We start from the raw sequence: 23403 nt of genomic DNA, 5'->3' as shown, positions 1-23403 counted from the left end.
GGGATTATCAGTGATGAATTGAAACCTGTATGCAAGCAACGTTAAAGCAAAAGAGCTTTAAGATACTGAAAGTTCAACATCCTACTATTCAAAGGTTGAACTATTAAAAATCTTCATCAGAATTTGAGCTCTATAGAGGCACAATATGGGACATTGTCTTCACATCAGAATTCAGCCTCATTCTGCCATTTTCAAAATGGCGGTTCATATATTTTACTAATTCAAAATGACTCCTACTGCATGGTTACGACAACCTGCTGTCAATTCTTTCTTCTGTCTAGAATGGTTACTGATTTGTGTTGATTAGGCAAATGCCTGGTCTTGCAAATATGGGTTGCTTCCTACACATCTAAAATACTGATCCAAGTCTTGAGCCAGCACTTAGTACATCTGCTATGTAAGAACTCTGAAGATAATTTTCTGAACCAAATTCTAATGTATCAGTGATATCACCCTTGTTGGGCAAAATTTAAATAAATATGTTTAAATTAACTTGTTTAAAATCATTTAGACAGTCTCCAAAAGCTATTAAAGCCTGGTGATGCAGGGCTAGCTTGTTATGTAATTGTATTCATTCTTATAGTAGTTTTCTCTGGAAAACAGAGATTTGTCAGCCACAATTAATGATCCATTATTCACAGATCTTAACACTTATCTGCCAATTACACAATACTGTATAGCACTTTTATCAATTATAATAAACTGTTCAGCACCTTCAGTTTGTCCATATCAGCTACTCGTACCAGTCCTTCAACAACGGTTTGTATTCCATTCCTTCTTGCACTTGTACAACTTAAAAGATAAGGGATGATCACCCACTTCTGATGGTCTACTGTCAGGATACATTGTACATACAGTTATATGTCAAATGTAATAGGCAAGACAGCAATCTAATACAAAGCTTCTTCCATTTAAGAACTGATCCATTATATAACTTCTCCAAAGCTACATTACTCATTCTCGATTCTGCCCAGTAGTCTATGTTTTCGACTCATTTATTCTGTCCCATAAGTGTTTGTTATATTCAAAAAGGCAAATTAACTTTCTAATATTTATGTTTATGATAAGTACTTAAAATTGTGATACTATGGTTCAATTAATCTAATATCAGTAAAGTAATCATTTGTTAATAACACTTAAATTCATTGATTATCCTTATCAGGACATTACTGAATCAGTACAGTTCTAGTGGAAAGGCCTGCCACGTAAATACTATCCTGCTAATGTAGTGTTAGCAGGGGTTTGTCAAATAATCAAACTCATTCTCTTATTCAGACTCTCTTCAGCTGTATGTAGTTCATTGATAGAAAATGTTTCACACTTAGCAATTTAAGTTCCCTGTTCACTTCATGTCTCTGTTTAGGAAACCGGGTAATACCTACAAACCTGAACTAATTTCTATTTTGTTCTGCTCGGTTCTCATTCCAAATGTATGGACGTGGAAGATTTTTCATCACTTTTGTACAACCCTCAAATGCTCCTGCTATCTAAAAAGAAAAAGGGAGCACACTGCCTTGCATTCAAGCGGAAAATAGCCCCAAGGCATCATGGTAAATGCAGTCATTTAAATATAAATAGCAAGAATTTTTCAAAAAATTATTCACCCTTAGTAGGTGCAGCAAGTGCTGTATCGCTGTAGAAAGTCTTTCACCTAAGGTAGGTGCAGCGAGTGCCGTATCTCTGGACACGTGTTTCTGGCTTTCGGCCGTCATCAGCAGAGAGCGTATGTAACTGAAGGGGTCGCTTGAAATGCCGCCAAACGTCTTCACAGGTTTTTGTACCACTCAGTAGGCACACAGGTGCATCGCCAGTGCTCGTCAGCAAGAGGCTCACGGGAGCCGTCATTTAGACATCCAAAAAGAAAAAGGGAGCACACTGCCTTGCATTCAAGCGGAAAATAGCCCCAAGGCATCATGGTAAATGCAGTCATTTAAATGTAAATAGCAAGAATTTTTCAAAAAATGATTCACCCTTAGTAGGTGCAGCAAGTGCCGTATCGCTGTAGAAAGTCTTTCACCTAAGGTAGGTGCAGCGAGTGCCGTATCTCTGGACACGTGTTTCTGGCTTTCGGCCGTCATCAGCAGAGAGCGTATGTAACTGAAGGGGTCGCTTGAAATGCCGCCAAACGTCTTCACAGGTTTTTGTACCACTCAGTAGGCACACAGGTGCATCGCCAGTGCTCGTCAGCAAGAGGCTCATGGGAGCCGTCATTTAGACATCCAAAAAGAAAAAGGGAGCACACTGCCTTGCATTCAAGCGGAAAATAGCCCCAAGGCATCATGGTAAATGCAGTCATTTAAATATAAATAGCAAGAATTTTTCAAAAAATTATTCACCCTTAGTAGGTGCAGCAAGTGGCGTATCGCTGTAGAAAGTCTTTCACCTAAGGTAGGTGCAGCGAGTGCAGTATCTCTGGACACGTGTTTCTGGCTTTCGGCCGTCATCAGCAGAGAGCGTATGTAACTGAAGGGGTCGCTTGAAATGCCGCCAAACGTCTTCACAGGTTTTTGTACCACTCAGTAGGCACACAGGTGCATCGCCAGTGCTCGTCAGCAAGAGGCTCACGGGAGCCGTCATTTAGACATCCAAAAAGAAAAAGGGAGCACACTGCCTTGCATTCAAGCGGAAAATAGCCCCCAGGCATCATGGTAAATGCAGTCATTTAAATATAAATAGCAAGAATTTTTCAAAAAATTATTCACCCTTAGTAGGTGCAGCAAGTGCCGTATCGCTGTAGAAAGTCTTTCACCTAAGGTAGGTGCAGCGAGTGCCGTATCTCTGGACACGTGTTTCTGGCTTTCGGCCGTCATCAGCAGAGAGCGTATGTAACTGAAGGGGTCGCTTGAAATGCCGCCAAACGTCTTCACAGGTTTTTGTACCACTCAGTAGGCACACAGGTGCATCGCCAGTGCTCGTCAGCAAGAGGCTCACAGGAGCCGTCATTTAGACATCCAAAAAGAAAAAGGGAGCAAACTGCCTTGCATTCAAGCGGAAAATAGCCCCAAGGCATCATGGTAAATGCAGTCATTTGAATATAAATAGCAAGAATTTTTCAAAAAATTATTCACCCTTAGTAGGTGCAGCAAGTGCTGTATCGCTGTAGAAAGTCTTTCACCTAAGGTAGGTGCAGCGAGTGCCGTATCTCTGGACACGTGTTTCTGGCCGTCATCAGCAGAGAGCGTATGTAACTGAAGGGGTCGCTTGAAATGCCGCCAAACGTCTTCACAGGTTTTTGTACCACTCAGTAGGCACACAGGTGCATCGCCAGTGCTCGTCAGCAAGAGGCTCACGGGAGCCGTCATTTAGACATCCAAAAAGAAAAAGGGAGCACACTGCCTTGCATTCAAGCGGAAAATAGCCCCAAGGCATCATGGTAAATGCAGTAATTTAAATATAAATAGCAAGAATTTTTCAAAAAATTATTCACCCTTAGTAGGTGCAAGTACCGTATAGCTGTAGAAAGTCTTTCACCTAAGGTAGGTGCAGCGAGTGCCGTATCTCTGGACACGCGTTTCTGGCTTTCGGCCGTCATCAGCAGAGAGCGTATGTAACTGAACGGGTCGCTTGAAATGCCGCCAAACGTCTTCACAGGTTTTTGTACCACTCAGTAGGCACACAGGTGCATCGCCAGTGCTCGTCAGCAAGAGGCTCACGGGAGCCGTCATTTAGACATCCAAAAAGAAAAAAGGGAGCACACTGCCTTGCATTCAAGCGGAAAATAGCCCCAAGGCATCATGGTAAATGCAGTCATTTAAATATAAATAGCAAGAATTTTTCAAAAAATGATTCACCCTTAGAAGGTGCAGCAAGTGCCGTATCGCTGTAGAAAGTCTTTCACCTAAGGTAGGTGCAGCGAGTGCCGTATCTCTGGACACGTGTTTCTGGCTTTCGGCCGTCATCAGCAGAGAGCGTATGTAACTGAAGGGGTCGCTTGAAATGCCGCCAAACGTCTTCACAGGTTTTTGTACCACTCAGTAGGCACACAGGTGCATCGCCAGTGCTCGTCAGCAAGAGGCTCACGGGAGCCGTCATTTAGACATCCAAAAAGAAAAAGGGAGCACACTGCCTTGCATTCAAGCGGAAAATAGCCCCAAGGCATCATGGTAAATGCAGTCATTTAAATATAAATAGCAAAAAAAAATAAAAAAATTATTCACCCTTAGTAGGTGCAGCAAGTGCCGTATCGCTGTAGCAAGTCTTTCACCTAAGGTAGGTGCAGCGAGTGCCGTATCTCTGGACACGTGTTTCTGGCTTTCGGCCGTCATCAGCAGAGAGCGTATGTAACTGAAGGGGTCGCTTGAAATGCCGCCAAATGTCTTCACAGGTTTTTGTACCACTCAGTAGGCACACAGGTGCATCGCCAGTGCTCGTCAGCAAGAGGCTCACGGGAGCCGTCATTTAGACATCCAAAAAGAAAAAGGGAGCACACTGCCTTGCATTCAAGCGGAAAATAGCCCCAAGGCATCATGGTAAATGCAGTCATTTAAATATAAATAGCAAGAATTTTTCAAAAAATTATTCACCCTTAGTAGGTGCAGCAAGTGCCGTATCGCTGTAGAAAGTCTTTCACCTAAGGTAGGTGCAGCGAGTGCCGTATCTCTGGACACGTGTTTCTGGCTTTTGGCCGTCATCAGCAGAGAGCGTATGTAACTGAAGGGGTCGCTTGAAATGCCGCCAAACGTCTTCACAGGTTTTTGTACCACTCAGTAGGCACACAGGTGCATCGCCAGTGCTCGTCAGCAAGAGGCTCACGGGAGCCGTCATTTAGATATCCAAAAAGAAAAAGGGAGCACACTGCCTTGCATTCAAGCGGAAAATAGCCCCAAGGCATCATGGTAAATGCAGTCATTTAAATATAAATAGCAAGAATTTTTCAAAAAATTATTCACCCTTAGTAGGTGCAGCAAGTGCTGTATCGCTGTAGAAAGTCTTTCACCTAAGGTAGGTGCAGCGAGTGCCGTATCTCTGGACACGTGTTTCTGGCTTTCGGCCGTCATCAGCAGAGAGCGTATGTAACTGAAGGGGAGCTCGGGTGAAGCACCTGTGCGCCTTCTTGAGTGGTACTTAAACCTGTGAATACTTTCAAGGCGGCATTTCAAGCAACCCCGCCAGCTACACGTTGCTCTTCGCTGATGACGGCCAAATAGCCAGAAACACGTGTCCGAAGATACGGCACTCGCCGTACCAACTTATGGTGAAAAACTTTCAAAACTCTGTTCAAATTCGTGCTAATGACTGCATTTACCATGATGCCTTGGGGTCACAAATGCTGGAATGGAAGACAGGGTGCTCCCCATTTTGACTGTTGTAATTAAGGCTCCCGTGAGCCTCTGAGCTGACGAGCTCGGGTGAAGCACCTGTGCGCCTTCTTGAGTGGTACTTAAACCTGTGAATATTTTCAAGGCGGCATTTCAAGCAACCCCACCAGCTACACGTTGCTCTTCGCTGATGACGGCCAAATAGCCAGAAACACGTGTCCGAAGATACGGCACTCGCCGCACCAACTTATGGTGAAAAACTTTCAAAACTCTGTTCAAATTCGTGCTAATGACTGCATTTACCATGATGCCTTGGGGTCACAAATGCTGGAATGGAAGACAGGGTGCTCCCCATTTTGACTGTTGTAATTAAGGCTCCCGTGAGCCTCTGAGCTGACGAGCTCGGGTGAAGCACCTGTGCGCCTTCTTGAGTGGTACTTAAACCTGTGAATACTTTCAAGGCGGCATTTCAAGCAACCCCGCCAGCTACACGTTGCTCTTCGCTGATGACGGCCAAATAGCCAGAAACACGTGTCCGAAGATACGGCACTCGCCGCACCAACTTATGGTGAAAAACTTTCAAAACTCTGTTCAAATTCGTGCTAATGACTGCATTTACCATGATGCCTTGGGGTCACAAATGCTGGAATGGAAGACAGGGTGCTCCCCATTTTGACTGTTGTAATTAAGGCTCCCGTGAGCCTCTAAGCTGACGAGCTCGGGTGAAGCACCTGTGCGCCTTCTTGAGTGGTACTTAAACCTGTGAATACTTTCAAGGCGGCATTTCAAGCAACCCCGCCAGCTACACGTTGCTCTTCGCTGATGACGGCCAAATAGCCAGAAACACGTGTCCGAAGATACGGCACTCGCCGCACCAACTTATGGTGAAAAACTTTCAAAACTCTGTTCAAATTTGTGCTAATGACTGCATTTACAATGATGCCTTGGGGTCACAAATGCTGGAATGGAAGACAGGGTACTCCCCATTTTGACTGTTGCTCCTGCTATCTGATTATGTATGTACAATACCGTATGTTACCTCTGAGTGCACTTGACACCTGAAAAACTTGAGTGATTCTAATAGTATATAAAAACTGCTCAGTCAAAGGCCTGGATCACTAGTCCCCCAGAACTAGCTGTGTGATGTTAACTGGTAGTTGAACTCCAGAAACGTTGACTTTGAGTTGTGTCCCCGGTTGGACACCCATTCACCAAGACACAGTCACTAGGAACACCAGGCGGGAGTGGTCCTAGTTACCTACTTAGGTAGAGGGTTTTCGGATACATCATATATAGGGGTGACAACTTTTGTTGCTACCTCAATATCAGTATGGTATGCAAGGATAGGTTTAGAGAAGCCACATCCGTATCAACTTCTAACCACTAAGATCTATTTGCGAAGGTTCCACTCCAATTAAAACCCAAGGACCAGACCTCTTGCAAAATTTCCAGACTCAACCTATACCTAGCTCTAGCTCTACAGGAGGCAAACAGCCATACAGCTAAGGTTATCTGAAATTCAGTGTTTGATAGAGATGTATTTGAGGTCTTCTGTTTTTTGTATCCATCTTATTAAGCTGAACTATTTACTTAACCTTTAAATAAAGTCCCTTTCTATTTTTAACATAAAGCACGGACCAGAGAAGTATGTTATATGTGGTTTATTGTGTTATACGAAATAAAAGTTACACACCTACTTCACCTCCTGGAGTAAGCTCTGACTACTGGTCCTTAAATGAAGGTCACCTGAGGAGTGGAATAGGGACATCTGTTGTAAACAACATTACCCTCATAATACGTCCCAAAACTGCCATTGGTTTAGTTTGTGGATTTACCCACAGTTCTCTTATTAAGTGTATCATGATGGAAAGAAAATTATGACCGCAAGTGTTGTATATGATGATGCTGACTTATGTTATATGGTGAACACGTCCTCCTTAGAGAATGAGATCTAGATTGTAATAAGATTTAATATATGAGATAATGAAAAGTTTAGTCTCTTTTTCTTTTAGTTTTTGGGTGCATAAGGGCATAAAGGTCATAGGGGTTTACGTCATGCTTTGTGACTAGGCACCCAGGCAAGAATTGGGGCAGTGTACTAGACATTTGGTGCCTGCAATTAAAGAAGGTCTCAAAGCTTGAGCCCTATGGAGGTGTCAGTTTTTAGTTTGGAGAACATCACTGATGAATTTTCATGTAAACTTAATGTGCTCCAGATCTTGGGTCTTTGAGCTACAGAACAAAATGAACTGATGTCAAAGCCACCTGTTCAGTCACATCCAGCTACCACATCACAAACTCGCAACAGCACCAAAGGGCACCAGAGATCAGAAAACTGTTTAAAAAATTCAAATACAGTCTAACACTGAGAAAGGTTCAGGATGAGAAAGCTGGAGGAAAGAGTATTCCTTACAACTGCACCTTTGACCATACTTATGGTTGTGTCTCACATCCATAGGATATGCAATTTTTGTTTTCAACCAAAAACTTCAAGGCATTTTAATGTTCTGCTCAAAGACGGCAAATATGTGACCCGTCCTGTTTAGGTTATTTTCAATTTTTACTGGGGAAAGCGAGGCAATGTTATTTGGGTAGATCTAAAAGCAGCATTTTCCATTTTAAGTACCATAGAAATGTTCTTTCTTTGCTTCTGCTTAACAAAATTACATCCAACTTGGCGTCAAGGACTCACCTAAACCAATCAGTCTTATTTTGCTTTAACTGTGATCCTGAACCAGTTGCAAACCTTGTAGAAGGGTGCTATGTGCTATTATGATAAAAAATAAAATTTACACAAAATACTGAATTGTGTACGCTATTATAAATTATGTCAACGTAAGTTCCCCAGTGCCTGCTTATGACCTCACTTGTCACTAATGATACCAATGGTAACATCAACATCACAAATCACACCAACATCACTGAGGAATTAAGTGAACCGGTTATGATGGCACATTGTGGGGGAATGCCTTCCTTCTCTACGATAACATCATGCAGTTATATGTTTAAAGTCCCATGTTGAGTGCCCCTAGCAGTTAGACCTGGGCAGAGCTACATGTAACAGCTGCTCTTGGTTTGATATGCTATACATGCTTGACCCTGTGCCTGCCTAGTGCCTGAAATCTCCTGTCAACTAATAAGGTGTATAAGATTTCCTGCATTTCCTGCTCTTCTTTCCTGTTAACCTACCTCACTACACATGGACAAGTCAAAGGGCACGTTTTGTGACCAGAATCTGAGTATAATGAAGGACATGTCCTGTGGGTCCAAGGAAAACATGTTCTGTTGGCACAAAGACTAGGAGCAGGGAGAGGTCGAAGGCTAGGCATTGTGCCATGAGCCTGCTGCAATGCAGACTGGGTTCTTACTTTGGCCAGAGTCCATGGCATAGTACTTTAAATAAAAAAATAAAAATAAAAAAAAAGCTTGACAATGAAAGGTTATGGTTCTTTGCTCGAATCCCAAGAATCAGTCTTTTAAAATAAAATCATAAACGTTCTCCTAAAAAACAATCAATGTAATATGATATTTATACTGAAAACCTACAAACTGCAAAAATTCACCAGTTATGGAGAGGTACTCAAACATAACTCCATATAAGGCACAGCTCATATCCACATATAAGGTCACAGTTATCAAGAATGATAATGCATCACCATTGACAGCATCAGTGGTGTAACCAAAGCCACTATTTGAGTAGCAATCCTGAGTCCAGGTATCTGTGCCCAACGTTTACTGGCATATTAAAACACTTAGCTCTGAGGAAAGGAGTGCTGCCGTAAGGGCTTTGGCCAAGGTACGGCTAAGCCCCATTGTACTTGTTACAAGCAAAAGTCATGCGAGGGCTGCACTTAGAGCCTGCTGGTCAACTCTGAAGGCTGTTCCCAAATTAATCTTCTGGAAGAGGCTGTAAGGTGCAGACTGGCTGAACATCCAAAGCAGGCCAGGCATGGCTGAAGGCTATCTCAGTACTGGCCCCAGCTGCAAGGCTTAAGTGCAGAGCTTGGCCAAAGGCCCTGCAGCCACAGCTGCGTGGGAAAGGCCGGCAAAGGCCCTGCAGACATAGCTGAATCGGCATGGTTGAAGGCTATGCCAAATGTTTCTCGGGGTGAAGTCGATGAGCACATTGCCTAGCCAAAGGGCTGTATATGTGTCCAAAGCACATTGGTGCGATCTGGGCTCCAACACCCTTCACCTTCTGCATGAAGACTCCCAAACACACAATTTCCACTCAACGCAGGTTTCACAGTTGAGCCCAGTGGAGGAGCAGTGCCCTTGAGCAGCATTTGTGATGTTGTTAATAAGGTCAGTGGTAAGGTGGAGAGTCATTTGAGATTTCATCTGTGACACCGTGAACAAGGCAAAGAGCAGCGCATGGGGGTGGGGGGATTTCAAAAGTGCAGCTTATTATAACTGGAACATTTTAGTGTTTACTATTTTTTTGTAACCACAAGATCCATTTAATAGTTTTCCTAAGGTAGATTTTCGTGATCCGAGATGAGAATAACTTTACCCTTAAAAAAATGTTCTTTTCAGTGAATATGTATTAGGTGTGGGCGAGCCATTGGAAGCTCGAGCCATGCTCAAGCCTGATGCCAGGCTCTTGCTCAGCTAGATGTCCTCTCAGACCCTCAAGCCCGAAACCAGCTAAGCTGTCATGTGGCTTCTGTCTGCTACCTACACTCTACCCTCAAGAGCCAAGAATTATAGACAAAGCATTAACCTTAGATGTGAAACAGGTAAGAGAAAGATACATTTTAGTAGCTAACTGTGCAATGTGGAATTAGAAAACCTGGAATAGATTCAGACTTACCTGCTTCTTAAAACTGTGTGATTCTTGATTAATATCCTATTTTACCAAACATTCAAATATGCAAATTTACTACGTTCTTGGTACAAAAACTTCTTCTGCTTGATTTAATAGCTTATAATCTTGCCCCACCTGAGAATCTAAGCCACATACTCTGGTCTACACATGATTTGCCCCTTAGATCACCAATGGCACTGTTAAGGGTGGGAGGGGTCAGGAACGTTTTGTCACAGGGGGGGAGGGAGTCAGAAGGAATGTTTAAAAACTATCACTTTTAATAAATGCCTTTACACGCAGTGATATAAGTAGATGTACTAAGGCGAAACACTGCAGCAGGTAAAAGAAATACACGTTTTTGAATTTTGAAGAAACAGTATCATATTTTTTTGACGATGTCTGTTGTATGATTTACATGCTAAATACTTTCAGGGCTTGGATCTGGCACGGGCTTGCAGAGCCCAGCCATACCCTTGGCTTGGCTCTCCTTGTTAATCTGCTGGCTCATCTACCTTTAATGTGTGCATGCATAGGGAGGAAGTCATTTGACATTAACAACATAATTGTCAAGGCCCAAAGATGACGTGCACTTTGACCACCCCTGTCCGCCTTCCCCACCAATTCCCTTCTGTCTTCTGACAGAAGGAAATTGCTTATTTTGCACTTGCCGGGTCTGCAAAAAACGAAGATGCCTGCACCAGAGGTAGATTCTGGGCAGAGAGACCTGGGGGCTCAGGCAAGAGTGATGCAAATTGCTAATGAGACAAATTCCCTCACGAGTGATGAGATAGTCGTCCTTTTTAGGTCTCGCCTGCAACAGCGCATTGTACTCTCACTTGCGAGAGATATTGTACACAGCAAGGGGCTTGCAGCCTGCCCACCGCTTAACATTTGTTGGCTTCACTGTCACTCTTATTTGCTGCCTTCTAATTGGCCAGTGCATGCTGGCTTCACTTCTCCTTACTTCAGCTGGAGCATGGACCAAGTACTGATTACTTTAACTTGATAACTGTTCTTCCGCTGATCCTGCTGTGAATGAGGCACTACTTTTATGTTTTCTTCTTCCATTTTGTCCTTGTTGAACCTCTTGTCATTTGTACCTGTGTTTTACTATGCCACATGAACTTCAAAGACAGCCCTTTTCTCCTTTGAAATTGATGTTTATGACAACAGATGTTATCTGCTTTTATGGTGATAACAGATGTTATCTTCTTCCAAATGTATGTTCACTAAGACACATATGCAAATGATTTCTTTATGTGATGTTTTTTTTGCCAAATGCCATATTTTTTCACGTATGGTGAGGTTAATTCCTTTTTCCAGTATTACAGGTTGCGCCCAGACCTAACAAGCATTGAAAAAGTCACTAGATCTCTATGGGATTGCCAACTTTGCAATTATCTATAACCCTGCTGTATAGCAACGTGGCTACTGTGCATCATGGCTAAAAATAATAAAAAGACTATGATGCATCCAGAGCAACTGCACTTTCCAAAAAACAGAAAAAAAAAAAAGAAAAAAAAAGGCACATTCGCCCTTACTGTCTCATTGTGATTATGTACATTAGTTTAAGTCACACTGCAAATAATTCACACTGTTTTACTGCATGGTTACAAAACATTGTCAAAACCAATAACTCTTGTAGGTGAGACCTATTGGCTTTGCCAATGTGTGTTTTCTGGGCACTTAAAATAGAATAATGGTGTGAAAGTGAATCCCCAATACTAACAGCAGAGAGTCAGCAGGCCCATACATAGTGCTAATTACCGCTCCAGCCTCACAGCACAGACCCAACTTACAACGCCCCCTCTGCCTTTCTTCTGACACCATCCATCCTCTGAAATACCGCTCCATGCAGACCTTAAATTCATTTGCAGAGGCCTAATCTGAAGCTGAGAAGCACCTACAAGCTCTGAGAGAGAAATCCGTGCCGTTTTCTGAGGACCATGGTCATACCTGGTCTGTGACATTGCAAGATTTGTTTTTTGCAAACTTCTGTTTTTGGCAGAAACATCACAAACACTTTGCTTGACTAGAGGACATATGTCCCTTTCACGTCCAGAAGATTCTACCTGAAGATCTAAAGGACATCTCCAAACTTCCACCATCGCAGTATATTAGGCCAAATGCTTCCAAGGTCAACAAATTCATTTCTGGAGCGTTCCCACAAATAAATTATTTTAGCTTGAGCAATTGAACCCACATCAGCTGCGTAAAGAATTCAATTGTTTGGAAGGGACATAGCGAGCTCCAGTTTTTTTTCCCATAATTAATACTCAATCTTAATCTGATCCGCTTCTCTAAAGACTGCTCTTGGTCCCTCATATGTGATTACGAACTAAGATGTCTAATAGAGATACAGCGAATAAGACCTCAATCAACAAGAAATGCACAACAACAAAAAAACAAGCACTGGCAAAGTCAATGGGGCTGGCCTTTGCTGCCACAGCCTTTTGGCTTTGTTAATGCCTGTTTAGTCTTATTGTAGTTCTTTGCTAAACTTAACTGTTGGGGAATATCTAGAGCACTCGTCAGTATAAAAAAATGGCTAAAACCAAAGCTGTTTTTTCCAACTCACACATATTGCCACAGTAGTCCCTGGCACTAAAGGGAACTATTTTGTGTGCAGGTGTGCTACTTTAGAAAGATCTAAATGTCATCACTAACAGTGAAATTAGCCAATGACTAAAGTGGGCTGAGCTACTGCCGCATGCTGTGTGTTGAAGGAGGCGGAAGAACAATGCGAGCGACAACAGACCAATAGTTGAAAGCCCCTATGAGTAGATCATACATATCATTTTGGTAAAAATCAAAAGGTCTTGCCTAATGCCAGACCTAAGAATAAAACATGGAGGCAACAAAGACGTAGGTTTCTTTTTTTAGCTGTTACATTAGGAACATATCAGAATTCTTATAAAACGTGGGCATTTTGGAGTGGTGGCAATTGGAGTGGTGGCAATTTGAGCGTATGCCCAGGATGCATGCCCTTAAATTACAAGCTAGCAGAGCATTCTGAGACTGCCATAATTGTCCTCATTTTCCAGTTTATTAAATGCAGAGTTCTCCTCAGAGCTCTCGGAAGCAGTCATGAGACGACCTGTTGGCTCTATGCAGAAAATGTTTATAAAGTTGCAGTATCAATTGCATAGCATACATCGGTCAAAAAACTCACTTTTGAGGTGTCCACTGAAAACGAGGGTGGTAAAACACACAGAAACCAAACTAGGCACATGTTCCCTCATAAATGAACAATTTATTTTAATAAAGCAAAACATTAAAAACTCTAAAAGAAAGCCTCGTAATCAGTTAAAATCAGTGTTATGTGCAAAATGGTGATGATTTTGAGGAAAAGGGTTCAGGGAGACACCGGCGTGCTGTGTAGACGTTTGAGATGCTCGTAGGAGAGGGCGCCCTATTGGCAATTTGAAGCATGGTTGTTCCAAAAAGAGACATTAAAGAACATGGCTAAAAGCCTTCAGGCCGAACAGTGTTGAATAAAAGGTCATACGACTTGAAGACAGGCCTCAGCTAAGTTATGCCAGGACTTGCCTTCTCTGTACACAACCTTTACTACCTTCTGTCCAATTGTAGTCACTTCTTGTCTTGACCTAGGCACTTCCTGTCTCATCCTAGACTTCCTGTCCAGTCTATTTCACCTACAAGATACTTAACTTTTAAGTATAAGAGCACAGATGACACCCTGCACCCCTAAGCTTAGCATTCACAGCCAACCGGGTTTTTTTATAAGGGCTCCATTACATTTTGTGGCTGTGGATGTCTCCACAGTCCTAGATTTCTAGCTAAAATACGCATTAGGAATGGCAACTGGAGTCAGCTACAGCAGAAAGGGGTAACAAGAGTTTACAAAGGATCCACCAAATTGATATATCCTAGACCAGAGTCCGTATCACAAGTTTAATGGGATGAAAGGTCTATGCCTTAATGAATCTGCAACTATTTATAACACAAGAAAATTCTAAGTTTATCAGTCTGATTTACTTTCAGGTCATTTATAAAACCAGCATCTAGAATAGAGCCACATAAAATGCTATTTTGTGTCTCGGTGGCAGAAAGGACTGTCTATATCTACAGTTTCTATAGCTAGAGATGAAGTGCCCGCTAATTTAACATTGTGTTTATCAAAAGGAATGCTTCTCTCGTCTGCACTCGACTTCCACGTTCATGTTACATGTATTAATGAGCTTATGAGCTTTCACTAAACCATCCTTTCTAGTAAGACATAGGGAGATTCTTCTTGTGCAGTCCCATGTCATTTCCTGTTCTGTCCAAAGTCCCTTCCTGTCCAAGCCTTTGTCACTTTCTGTTCAAATTGTTCGCTTGTTGTCTGGGCCGTTTATGCTGTTCCTTTTCCTGTTCCAAATAAAACTGTCTCTGTGAGCATTACATGAGGGTCCAACTCGGCGACTTTTTCTTTACTACTTTTTTGTTTTTCCGATGTTTTAATAGTTACAACAAGCTTAGCTGTCAGCTGGGCGGTTCCTGTTCCCCCAACACAGCATCACCCCTTGAATCCAGCCTTTATTAACGTTCTGCAAATCCTGGCATGGGGAAAGCACGAGCAAAGGTCTCGACTCGCGCGCGCAGGTCCGCAATCTTGCGTGCTGTGCCCTCGTCCTCCAGCAGGAAGTTCTTGAAGTCTTGTAGTTTGGCTGCGGGACAGACAGATGCAAGTCAGTATAGGCAGAGTGGGAAGGGAAACATAAATCAGCACCTCGGAAACTGCAAGAACGTGCGTGGCCACAGACAAGACGACTGCATTCAGTGGTCAGAATTAGCAGGTTGCCCATTGTTAGAAGCAGAAGCGACATGGCCGGTGGTGGTTTCACAAACATGACAATGGGTATGCACACTGGCGGCCCCTCTGCTTAATGGGAACTTACAGTGACCACTGCACACAATCCTAAGGCAGTGCTGTTGTTTTTATTATTGCTATTATTATTTGTATAAACACAGCCAGGCCAACAACTCAGGAGGGGTTATGTTAGCGTGATCTCGGGAAGAGGTGGAGACAGAACAAGCCACAGCGTTAAATCATGCACAGCGAACAGGCAAAGTGGCTTCTCCCTATAGCAATCAGCACCAACTAATCAACAAGCGTTCGGAGAAGAAATCAGATGTCAGTGCAAGCGATGCATCCATGCTACCGAAATGCTAGCTTTTGGGACCTTACAGAATACAAATCATCCGAATTAGCGAGCATAATGGAGCCAATATAGGCACGAAGAGGTACGACAGAACACTGCACGCACATTCAACACAGCACATGAGCCGTAGAGTTGGGTTCCAACACGCTTACAAAAGAATTAACCATTACAACACGCATTCAAACTAAAACTGTACTCATATTTCCCTATATTAATCCACCTCTAATTCCTCTTGGGTTCTGGAGTAGCGTGCTACTCGTCGAATAGAGCTTCGACGCCTCGTCGGGGGTAGTAAGCGCTATATAAAGAAAATGTCACTTACCCAGTGTACATCTGTTCATGGCATGTTGTGCTGCAGATTCACATGCTATGCATATCGATTCCGACATCTAGTGTTGGGCTCGGAGTGTTACAAGTTGTTTTTGTTCGAAGAAGTCTTTTAGAGTCACGGGATCGAGTGACTCCTCACGGTTCCATTGCGCATGGTCATCGACTCCATTGTTAGATTGTTTTCCCGCAGAGGGTGAAGAAAGGAGTGATAAAGTACATAAGAGAAAAGAGATGTCCATGCAAATGTAAACATATATACATATGTACAAATGTGTTTAACTTAAATGGCTACAGACTTCCGGGGAGGAGGGAGGGTGCATGTGAATCTGCAGCACAACATGCCACGAACAAATGTACACTGGGTAAGTGACACTTTCTGTTCGATGGCATGCGTAGCTGCAGATACACATGCTATGCATAGACTACAAAGTAGTTTGTCCTCCCAAAATAGCGGTGGCTAGCCTGTAGGAGTTGAAGTTGTTTGAAATAATGTTCTCAGGACAGCTTGTCCTACTGTGGCTTGTTGTTGTGAGAAAACATCCACACAGTGTTTAGTAAATGTATGAGGTGTTGACCATGTAGCTGCTTTACATATATCAGCCATTGGTATGTTTCCTAAAAAAGCCATTGTTGCACCTTTCTTTCTTGTAGAATGCGCTTCAGGAGCGAGTACAAGTTGTCTTTTTGCTTTGATATAGCATGTTTGTCTACACCTAGCAATCCATCTTGCTAAACCTTGTTTTGAAATAGGATTGCCTGTATGTGGTTGTTGGAAAGCTACAAAAAGTTGTTTTGTTTTCCTAAATTGTTTAGTTCTGTCTATGTAGTACATTAAAGCTCTTTTGAGATCTAATGTATGTAGAGCTCTTTCTGCCACAGATTCTGTCTGTGGGAAGAAGACTGGCAGTTCCACTGTTTGATGTGAAATTGTGAGACTACTTCTGGTAGAAATTTTGGATTTGTTCTTAGTACAACTTTGTGTTTGTGTACTTGGAAAAAAGGTTCTTCAAGAGTTAAAGCTTGTATTTCACTTACTCTTCTTAAATAAGTAATTGCCACAAGGAAGGCAACTTTCCATATTAGAAATTGAATTTGGCAAGAGTGCATGGGTTCAAAAGGTGGTCCCATAAGTCTGGTAAGTACTATATTTAAATTCCATGTTGGAACTGGTGGTGTTCTTGGTGGAATGATGCGTTTTAAGCCTTCCATAAAAACTTTAATAACAGGAACTATAGCTAGAGAGCTATGTTGAATAGTTTGTAAATATGCAGATATTGCAGTAAGGTGTATTTTTATTGAGGAAAAAGCTAAATTTGATTTTTGCAAATGAAGTAAATAACATACAATGTCTTGTATTGATGCTGTAAGAGGATCTATGGTTTTAAATTGACAATAATAAACAAATCTTTTCCATCGGTTTGCATAGCACTGTCTAGTAGTGGGTTTTTGTGCTTGTTTAATAACTTCCATTCATTCTGATGGGAGTTTTAAATTTCCAAATTCTATGACTTCAGGAGCCAAATCGCTAGATTGAGAGCATTGTGGTCTGGATGTCTGATTTGACCTTTGTTTTGTGTTAACAGATCTGGTCTGCATGGGAGTTTGGACTGAGGTACCACAGATAGATCTAGTAGTGTTGTGTACTATGGCTGACATGCCCATGCTGGTGCTATGAGTATCATGTTGAGTAAAGTTTGACGCAATTTGTTGACCAGAAATGGAAGGAGTGGGAGAGGGGGAAAAGTGTAAGCAAATATCCCTGACCAATTGATCCAATTTGTTTGGGCTAGAAGGGACACTTGAGATGAATGTATCCCTCCCTGCTTATTGAGATAATACATGGTTGTCATGTTGTCTGTCTTTATAAGAACATTCTTCTGTTTGAGAAGAGGTTGAAATGCTTTGAGGGCAAGGAACACAGTTAATAACTCCAAATGGTTTATGTGTAGCTGTTTCTGTTTGACATCCCATTGTCCTTGAATATTGTGATTGTTTAGGTGAGCTCCCCAACCAATCATTGATGCATCTGTTGTAATTATGGTCTGAAGCACAGGGTCTTGAATTGACCGCCCCTTGATTAAGTTGCTGCAATTCCACCACTGAAGCGACATATGTGTCTGGCAGTCTACCAACACCAGATCTTGAAGTTGACCGTGTGCCTGTGACCATTGTTGTGCAAGGCACTGTTGTAAGGGCCTCATGTTTAATCTTGCATGTGGGACTATTGCAATGCAAGACGCCATAATTCCTAGTATTTTCATGACAAATCTTACAGTGTATTGTTGATTTGGTTGTATAAGTGGAATTAGATTTTGAAAAGCTTGTATCCTTTGTGTATTTGGATACGCTAGAGCTAGTTGAGTATTTAGGATAGCACCTAAATACGGTTGTACTTGTGCTGGTTGAAGTTGTGACTTTGGGTAGTTTATTGAAAAACCCAGGGTGTGCAGAATTTCTATCACGTAATGTGTATGATTTTGGCATTGAGTACGATTGTTTGATTTTATTAGCCAATCGTCTAGATATGGAAAGACATGGATATGTTATCTTCTTAGGTAAGCTGCTACTACTGCTAAGCACTTTGTAAATACCCTTTGTGCTGTTGTTATGCCGAAAGGTAACACTTTGAATTGGTAGTATTTTCCTTGTATAACAAACCTGAGGTATTTTCTGTGAGCTGGATGGATGGGTATGTGGAAATACGCATCTTTGGGGTCTAAGGCAATCATAAAGTCTTGTTTTTGTAGCAGTGGGATAACATCTTGCAGAGTTACCATGTGAAAATGTTCTGATACGATATACAGATTTAGGGGCCTGAGGTCTAATACTGGCCTGAGGGTGCCATCTTTTTTGGGAATTAGAAAGTATAGTGAATAAACTTCTGTTCCTAGTTGAGACTGTGGAACTAATTCTATTGCTTGTTTGAGAGTAGAGATTGAACCTCTTGCTGTAACAGAACTGTATGTTTTGGGGTTAATTTGTGATACCTTGGTGGAATAGTTGGAGGAGTGTTTATCAATTCTAGGCAATAGCCAATACGGATAATTGATAACACCCAGTTGTCTGCGGTGATATTTTGCCAATGTGCGTGGAACTGCTGCAGTCTTCCGCCCACAGGAGATGTGTGGAGGGGAAGGGAGTGATGATAGTCACGGTTTTGGTTGTGTTGCTGGTTGTTTAGAGGTTTGGAATTTACCTCTATTTCTAGAGTATTGTCCTCTATATGTTCCTCTAAACCCACCTCGCTGGTACTGGGTTTGATAAGTTGGTTTTCTTGTGAAGTTGATGACTCTAAGGATTGTGGTCTAAAACCTCCTCGAAACGGAGGCTTATAAAATGACCCCCTATATGGTGTAGTATAGAGAGCACCCATTGCCTTGGCTGTATCGAAGTCTTTTCGCAATTTTTCTATTGTAGTGTCCACCTCTGGCCCAAAAAGATGTTTCTTGTCAAAAGGCATGTTTAACACAGCCTGTTGGATTTCTGGTTAAAAACCAGCGGAGCACAGCCATGCATGTCTTCGAATGGTAACTGCTGTGTTCACACTCCTTGCAGCTGTATTAGCCGCATCAAGGGCAGACCTTATCTGGTTGTTACTGATAGCTTGCCCTTCCTATGCTACCTGTTGTGCTCTCTTTTGGTGCTCTTTTGGGAAATGCTGTATGATATCCTGCATCTCATCCCAATGGGCTCTATCATAACAGGCTAGTAGTGCCTGGGAATTAGCTATCCTCCATTGGGTTGCTGCTTGGGATGCAACTCTCCTTCCCGCAGAGTCAAATTTCCTGATCTCCTTATCAGGAGGGGGTGCATCTCCTGAGGACTGGCTATTTGCCCTCTTTCATGCAGCACTAACCACTAATGAATCGGGAGGCACCTGATGGGTGATGTAATCAGGGTCAGAGGGTGCAGGCTTATACTTCTTTTCTATTCTAGCTGTGATTATCCTTGCTTTCACAGGCTCATAACAAATTTGGTCTGCATGCTTTACCATGCCTGGTAGCATTGGGAGGCATTGGTACCTAGAATGTTTTGAGGATAACGTATTAAACAAAAAGTCTTCCTCTAATGGTTCTGTGTGCATTGTTACTCCATGATAGGCTGCGGCCCTGGCTATAACCTGATTGTATACTGTAGTATCTTCAGGTGGAGATGGTTTAGAGGGGTAGGTGTGTGGGTCGTTATCTGGGATGGGATCATGGTCATAAAGCTCCTATGGATCAACAATGTCTTCTTGGGAATCAAAAGAATGTGTTGGAGAATGCATTGGTGAAGGGCTGGTGTGAGGAGAGGTAGGTAGGTGTGGAGAATGAGGAGGAGAAGGTTGAGGTGCTGGCTTCTCTTTTTGCTTTGGCACTTTAGCTGGGGGCTGTGCAATGTCCAGTTCCTCTTTAAATGCCAGCTTTCTTCTGGTCTTTAGAGGAGGTATTGTAATAATTCGCCCTGTCTCTTTATGGATGTGTATCCTAGATGGTCTCTCATCCATAATTTGAAGAATTGGTTCAATGTCTGACTCTTCCTCAGAGATTTTATGGCTTTCTCGTCGTTTTTTGGAAAGTCCTTGCTCCTCTGTGACCTGTCTTTTTCGGTTCCGAAGTTTGATGTTTTTTCAGTATCAAAAATGTTGTGGGAGGTCTCGGCTCCGAAACGGTCTTTCTAATTTTCAACTCCGAAAATTGTTGTTTCTTGCTGGAATCTGAAATGGAGCTCTTATATTTTTTGTCGACTCCGAAGTAGTCGGAGGTGTGGCCTTTTTCGGTGCCAAACCAGAGGGTCGGTCACCTACAGTCTTTTTCCTGGCCGAACCATGGCCTTCCGGCAGTGGTGTACCCAAGAAATTCTGTTTTTTGTGTGGGGGTGCAGGGGCGGACGTAATCACATGCTGGCCGGCTGTGATGGGTCTGTCGTCCTCAGACTCCTGCTCCGACTCTGTGTCTTGGATAGAGACTGCTGTTTGCATCTGTTCCTCTTCGGTAACGTTGAAATGTTCACCGCTCTTCAACACCATTTCCAGCCTTCTTGCTCTTCGGTCTCTTAGAGTCTTTTTCGATCGGAACGATCAACAGGCCTCGCAGTTTTCCTCCCGATGGTCTGGAGAAAGGCAGAGATTGCAAACCAAATGCTGGTCTGTGTATGGGTACTTAGCGTGGCACCGAGGACAGAATCGGAATGGAGTCCGAACCGTCAGGCTTTCCATGCGGTCGGCCCGAATAGGCCAGAGTTGCCAGCGCGCGCACCGAAGGGCAAACAAAGTGGTTTTCCGACTGTACTACTAGTTCGATGCTAGATGTAGAACGCGATCGATACAATACAGATAAAAGGGAAGGTTTTCTAAAGTTTTATGAATCGAAATCTCAGAGCGAGAGGAAACACGTCCGAACCCGACAGCGGAAAGAAAACAAATCTAACAATGGAGTTGATGACCATGTGCAATGGAACGGAGAGGAGAAGTCACTCGATCCTGTGACTCTAAAAGACTTCTTCGAACAAAAACAACTTGTAACACTCCGAGCCCAACACTAGATGTCGGAATCGATATACATAGCATGTGTATCTGCAGCTACACATGCCATCGATCAAACTATTACCATACCATACCATACCGCAAACAGCAACGTACAGAACACTTGCACAACCATAATATGCTGTCTGTATTAGCATTTTAGCACTGAACATGTCGACTACTGAGGGAGTAAAATAAACAAGCATTGGCAAGCCAAACAGATCTGGCCATGGAAAGCGGGTGCAAAGGTAATTTTTTTTTTTTTCATGCATGTATGTGCCACAAAAAGTGAAAAGACATGCGTCTGTCATTCTTGAATTAAAACATGTTGTAAAATATTAACTGATGAGACCATTTTACTAGTGATGTTTTATTTGAAATCTTTACAATTGTGCCATGCATTTATTATTTTTGACAAAACACGAATAATTGACAACCTAACCAATCACTAATCGCAGTCAGTTACAATGTTACCTAAACATTTTATGAATGTAAAAAGAAGACGGATAATAAACCACCATCTAACTGGGCACACGCAGTCCAGGTAAAATAAATAGCCATTATTTTTAAAATAACATATGTTTAAAAAAAAAAAAAAAAAAACACACACACTTGTAGCCAGGTTTATCCCTGGAAAATAATGAACTTTTCAGAAGGATGTGAACAACGATCTAAGGCTCTGTGCGGTTAATAAACGTGAAGGATCCTAAATGTAAAGTGCCCAGTAAGCTAAATATGAATGGCAATTTAGCAGACCGATGTGAAAACTTGCGGACAAAAGGTCCTCTAGATATGTGTATATTAGGTATGTTAAAAAAAAGCCTGGAAAACAGCTATAGCCGTTTCAGATATCAGAGCTAAAAATAAGGAAAAAAGACTCGTCGTTATTTGACATCATCCTACCGGCACGAGACCCCCTTTCTTTAAGCTGAATTGCCCATACCAGGGGACGGCCAGGAGAGCTGGCCTCGACACGGCACCAAGCGGTCAGACCACCTCAATGAAAGATGGGCCAGGCCGCGCCATTCATCACACCAGCATCACCGGAAATAAGCTGAACTTTTCACGGAAAAGCCTTGGCGCATGTATAACAGGGCAGTAAATGCGCCCGCAGCCCAGGATGGATTACCTGGGCCAGGAGGGGGCACCCCGCCCCACACACTCCTCCCCAAAACCGATCTTCAATTTATCACTGCACTTATAAATAAAACATGAGCGGTGGCTTCTGGCAGCAGAGCCACGTACTTACTTGTTATACACAGACGTACACATTATTTCAGCGGGTATGAAAGGACACAGCAAAGCCTAATTTTACTTAAAAGTTGTCACGTAGACACGTAGTCCTTCCCCAAGGGACTTGCGCCCTTTATTGCACTGGTAAGTAAAATGCACTTCACACTTTGAGATAAGCGGCAAAAGCCACACAGTTTCTTACGACTAAACGGTCTCTCCGCACTTAACTGATGATTCTGTTACCCAACTCAAAGTGACTCATCGAGTCCGAAAAGATGAACATCTCACCTGGCCATCTCGTCAATGCTATCCAGCAAGCAGATCTCTGTAGTGGATGCTCAACCTCCTGAGCTAGCTTACTGACCATATTGGAAACACAGGGAGGGCCTTTACCATGAAAATCAGGGCCAGGATCGAATATGTGAACCAACCATTAACACAGGGAAAATGGGAAGAAAGGTTAATCATGCACCTCGTGAGGGTACTCCCTCCACAGAAATGTGGTAAACCGACGAGGGGCAGTGTGCAAAAGAGGTGTTGGCATAGGCATCATTTCACTGAACGCCAGGGGTAGTGGAAGTGACATCACGTACTCTTTGACCATCATGACATCACAGGAAGTGACTTCATATGTCCCTGGACCCTGCATTTTTTCCAGAAGGCATGTCACATGACCATATCAACACATTTGTACTCTATTACAGTCCCTTAACATTCTTATTCATTCTCAGTCACTTGCACTCACTCTTACTGATACTCACTCATTTCCTGACACTGGCCCAGGTTTGCTAATGCTTTGCACCATGTTTGCATCACTTTTGTGATGCAAACCTGACGCAAAGTGATCGGCTGGGATTTAGTATCCAGCGCAAATCCTTATTTGTGTTATAGTATCTCAAAACAGCGCAAAATTAGGTTGTGCACAGCTTTGCATTATTGTGCGTCATGGGGGCAATCCATGGGTGGTGAATCGGCGTTCCCACAAAACCACCCATGAGTTTTGATGCAAATCCCTATCTACAAACACGGGCAGACAAGAATTTGTGACACAATGCTACGTCTCCTCAAGGCAGGTGTAGCGAGATAAAATGTTTTCATTTCTCTTTA

At 42.7% G+C, this 23403-nt stretch overlaps 1 protein-coding gene across 1 annotated transcript in view; it reads right to left on the bottom strand.

The window, feature by feature from the left end:
• Positions 1-13298: 13298 nt before the first annotated feature.
• Positions 13299-23403, bottom strand: part of SHMT2 (serine hydroxymethyltransferase 2) — a 141705-nt gene continuing 131600 nt past the window's right edge. Inside the window, exon 12 of the mRNA XM_069230785.1 lies at positions 13299-14735. Within this exon, the coding sequence (XP_069086886.1) occupies positions 14608-14735 (128 nt within the window). The 3' untranslated portion in view covers positions 13299-14607. The remainder of the gene's footprint in view (positions 14736-23403) is intronic.

This window comes from Pleurodeles waltl, chromosome 4_2 (genome assembly GCF_031143425.1).
Source record: "Pleurodeles waltl isolate 20211129_DDA chromosome 4_2, aPleWal1.hap1.20221129, whole genome shotgun sequence".
NCBI lineage: Eukaryota > Metazoa > Chordata > Amphibia > Caudata > Salamandridae > Pleurodeles > Pleurodeles waltl.
The sequence above is the reverse complement of the archived record's forward strand: the minus strand, read 5'-3'. Positions and strand labels throughout refer to the sequence as shown.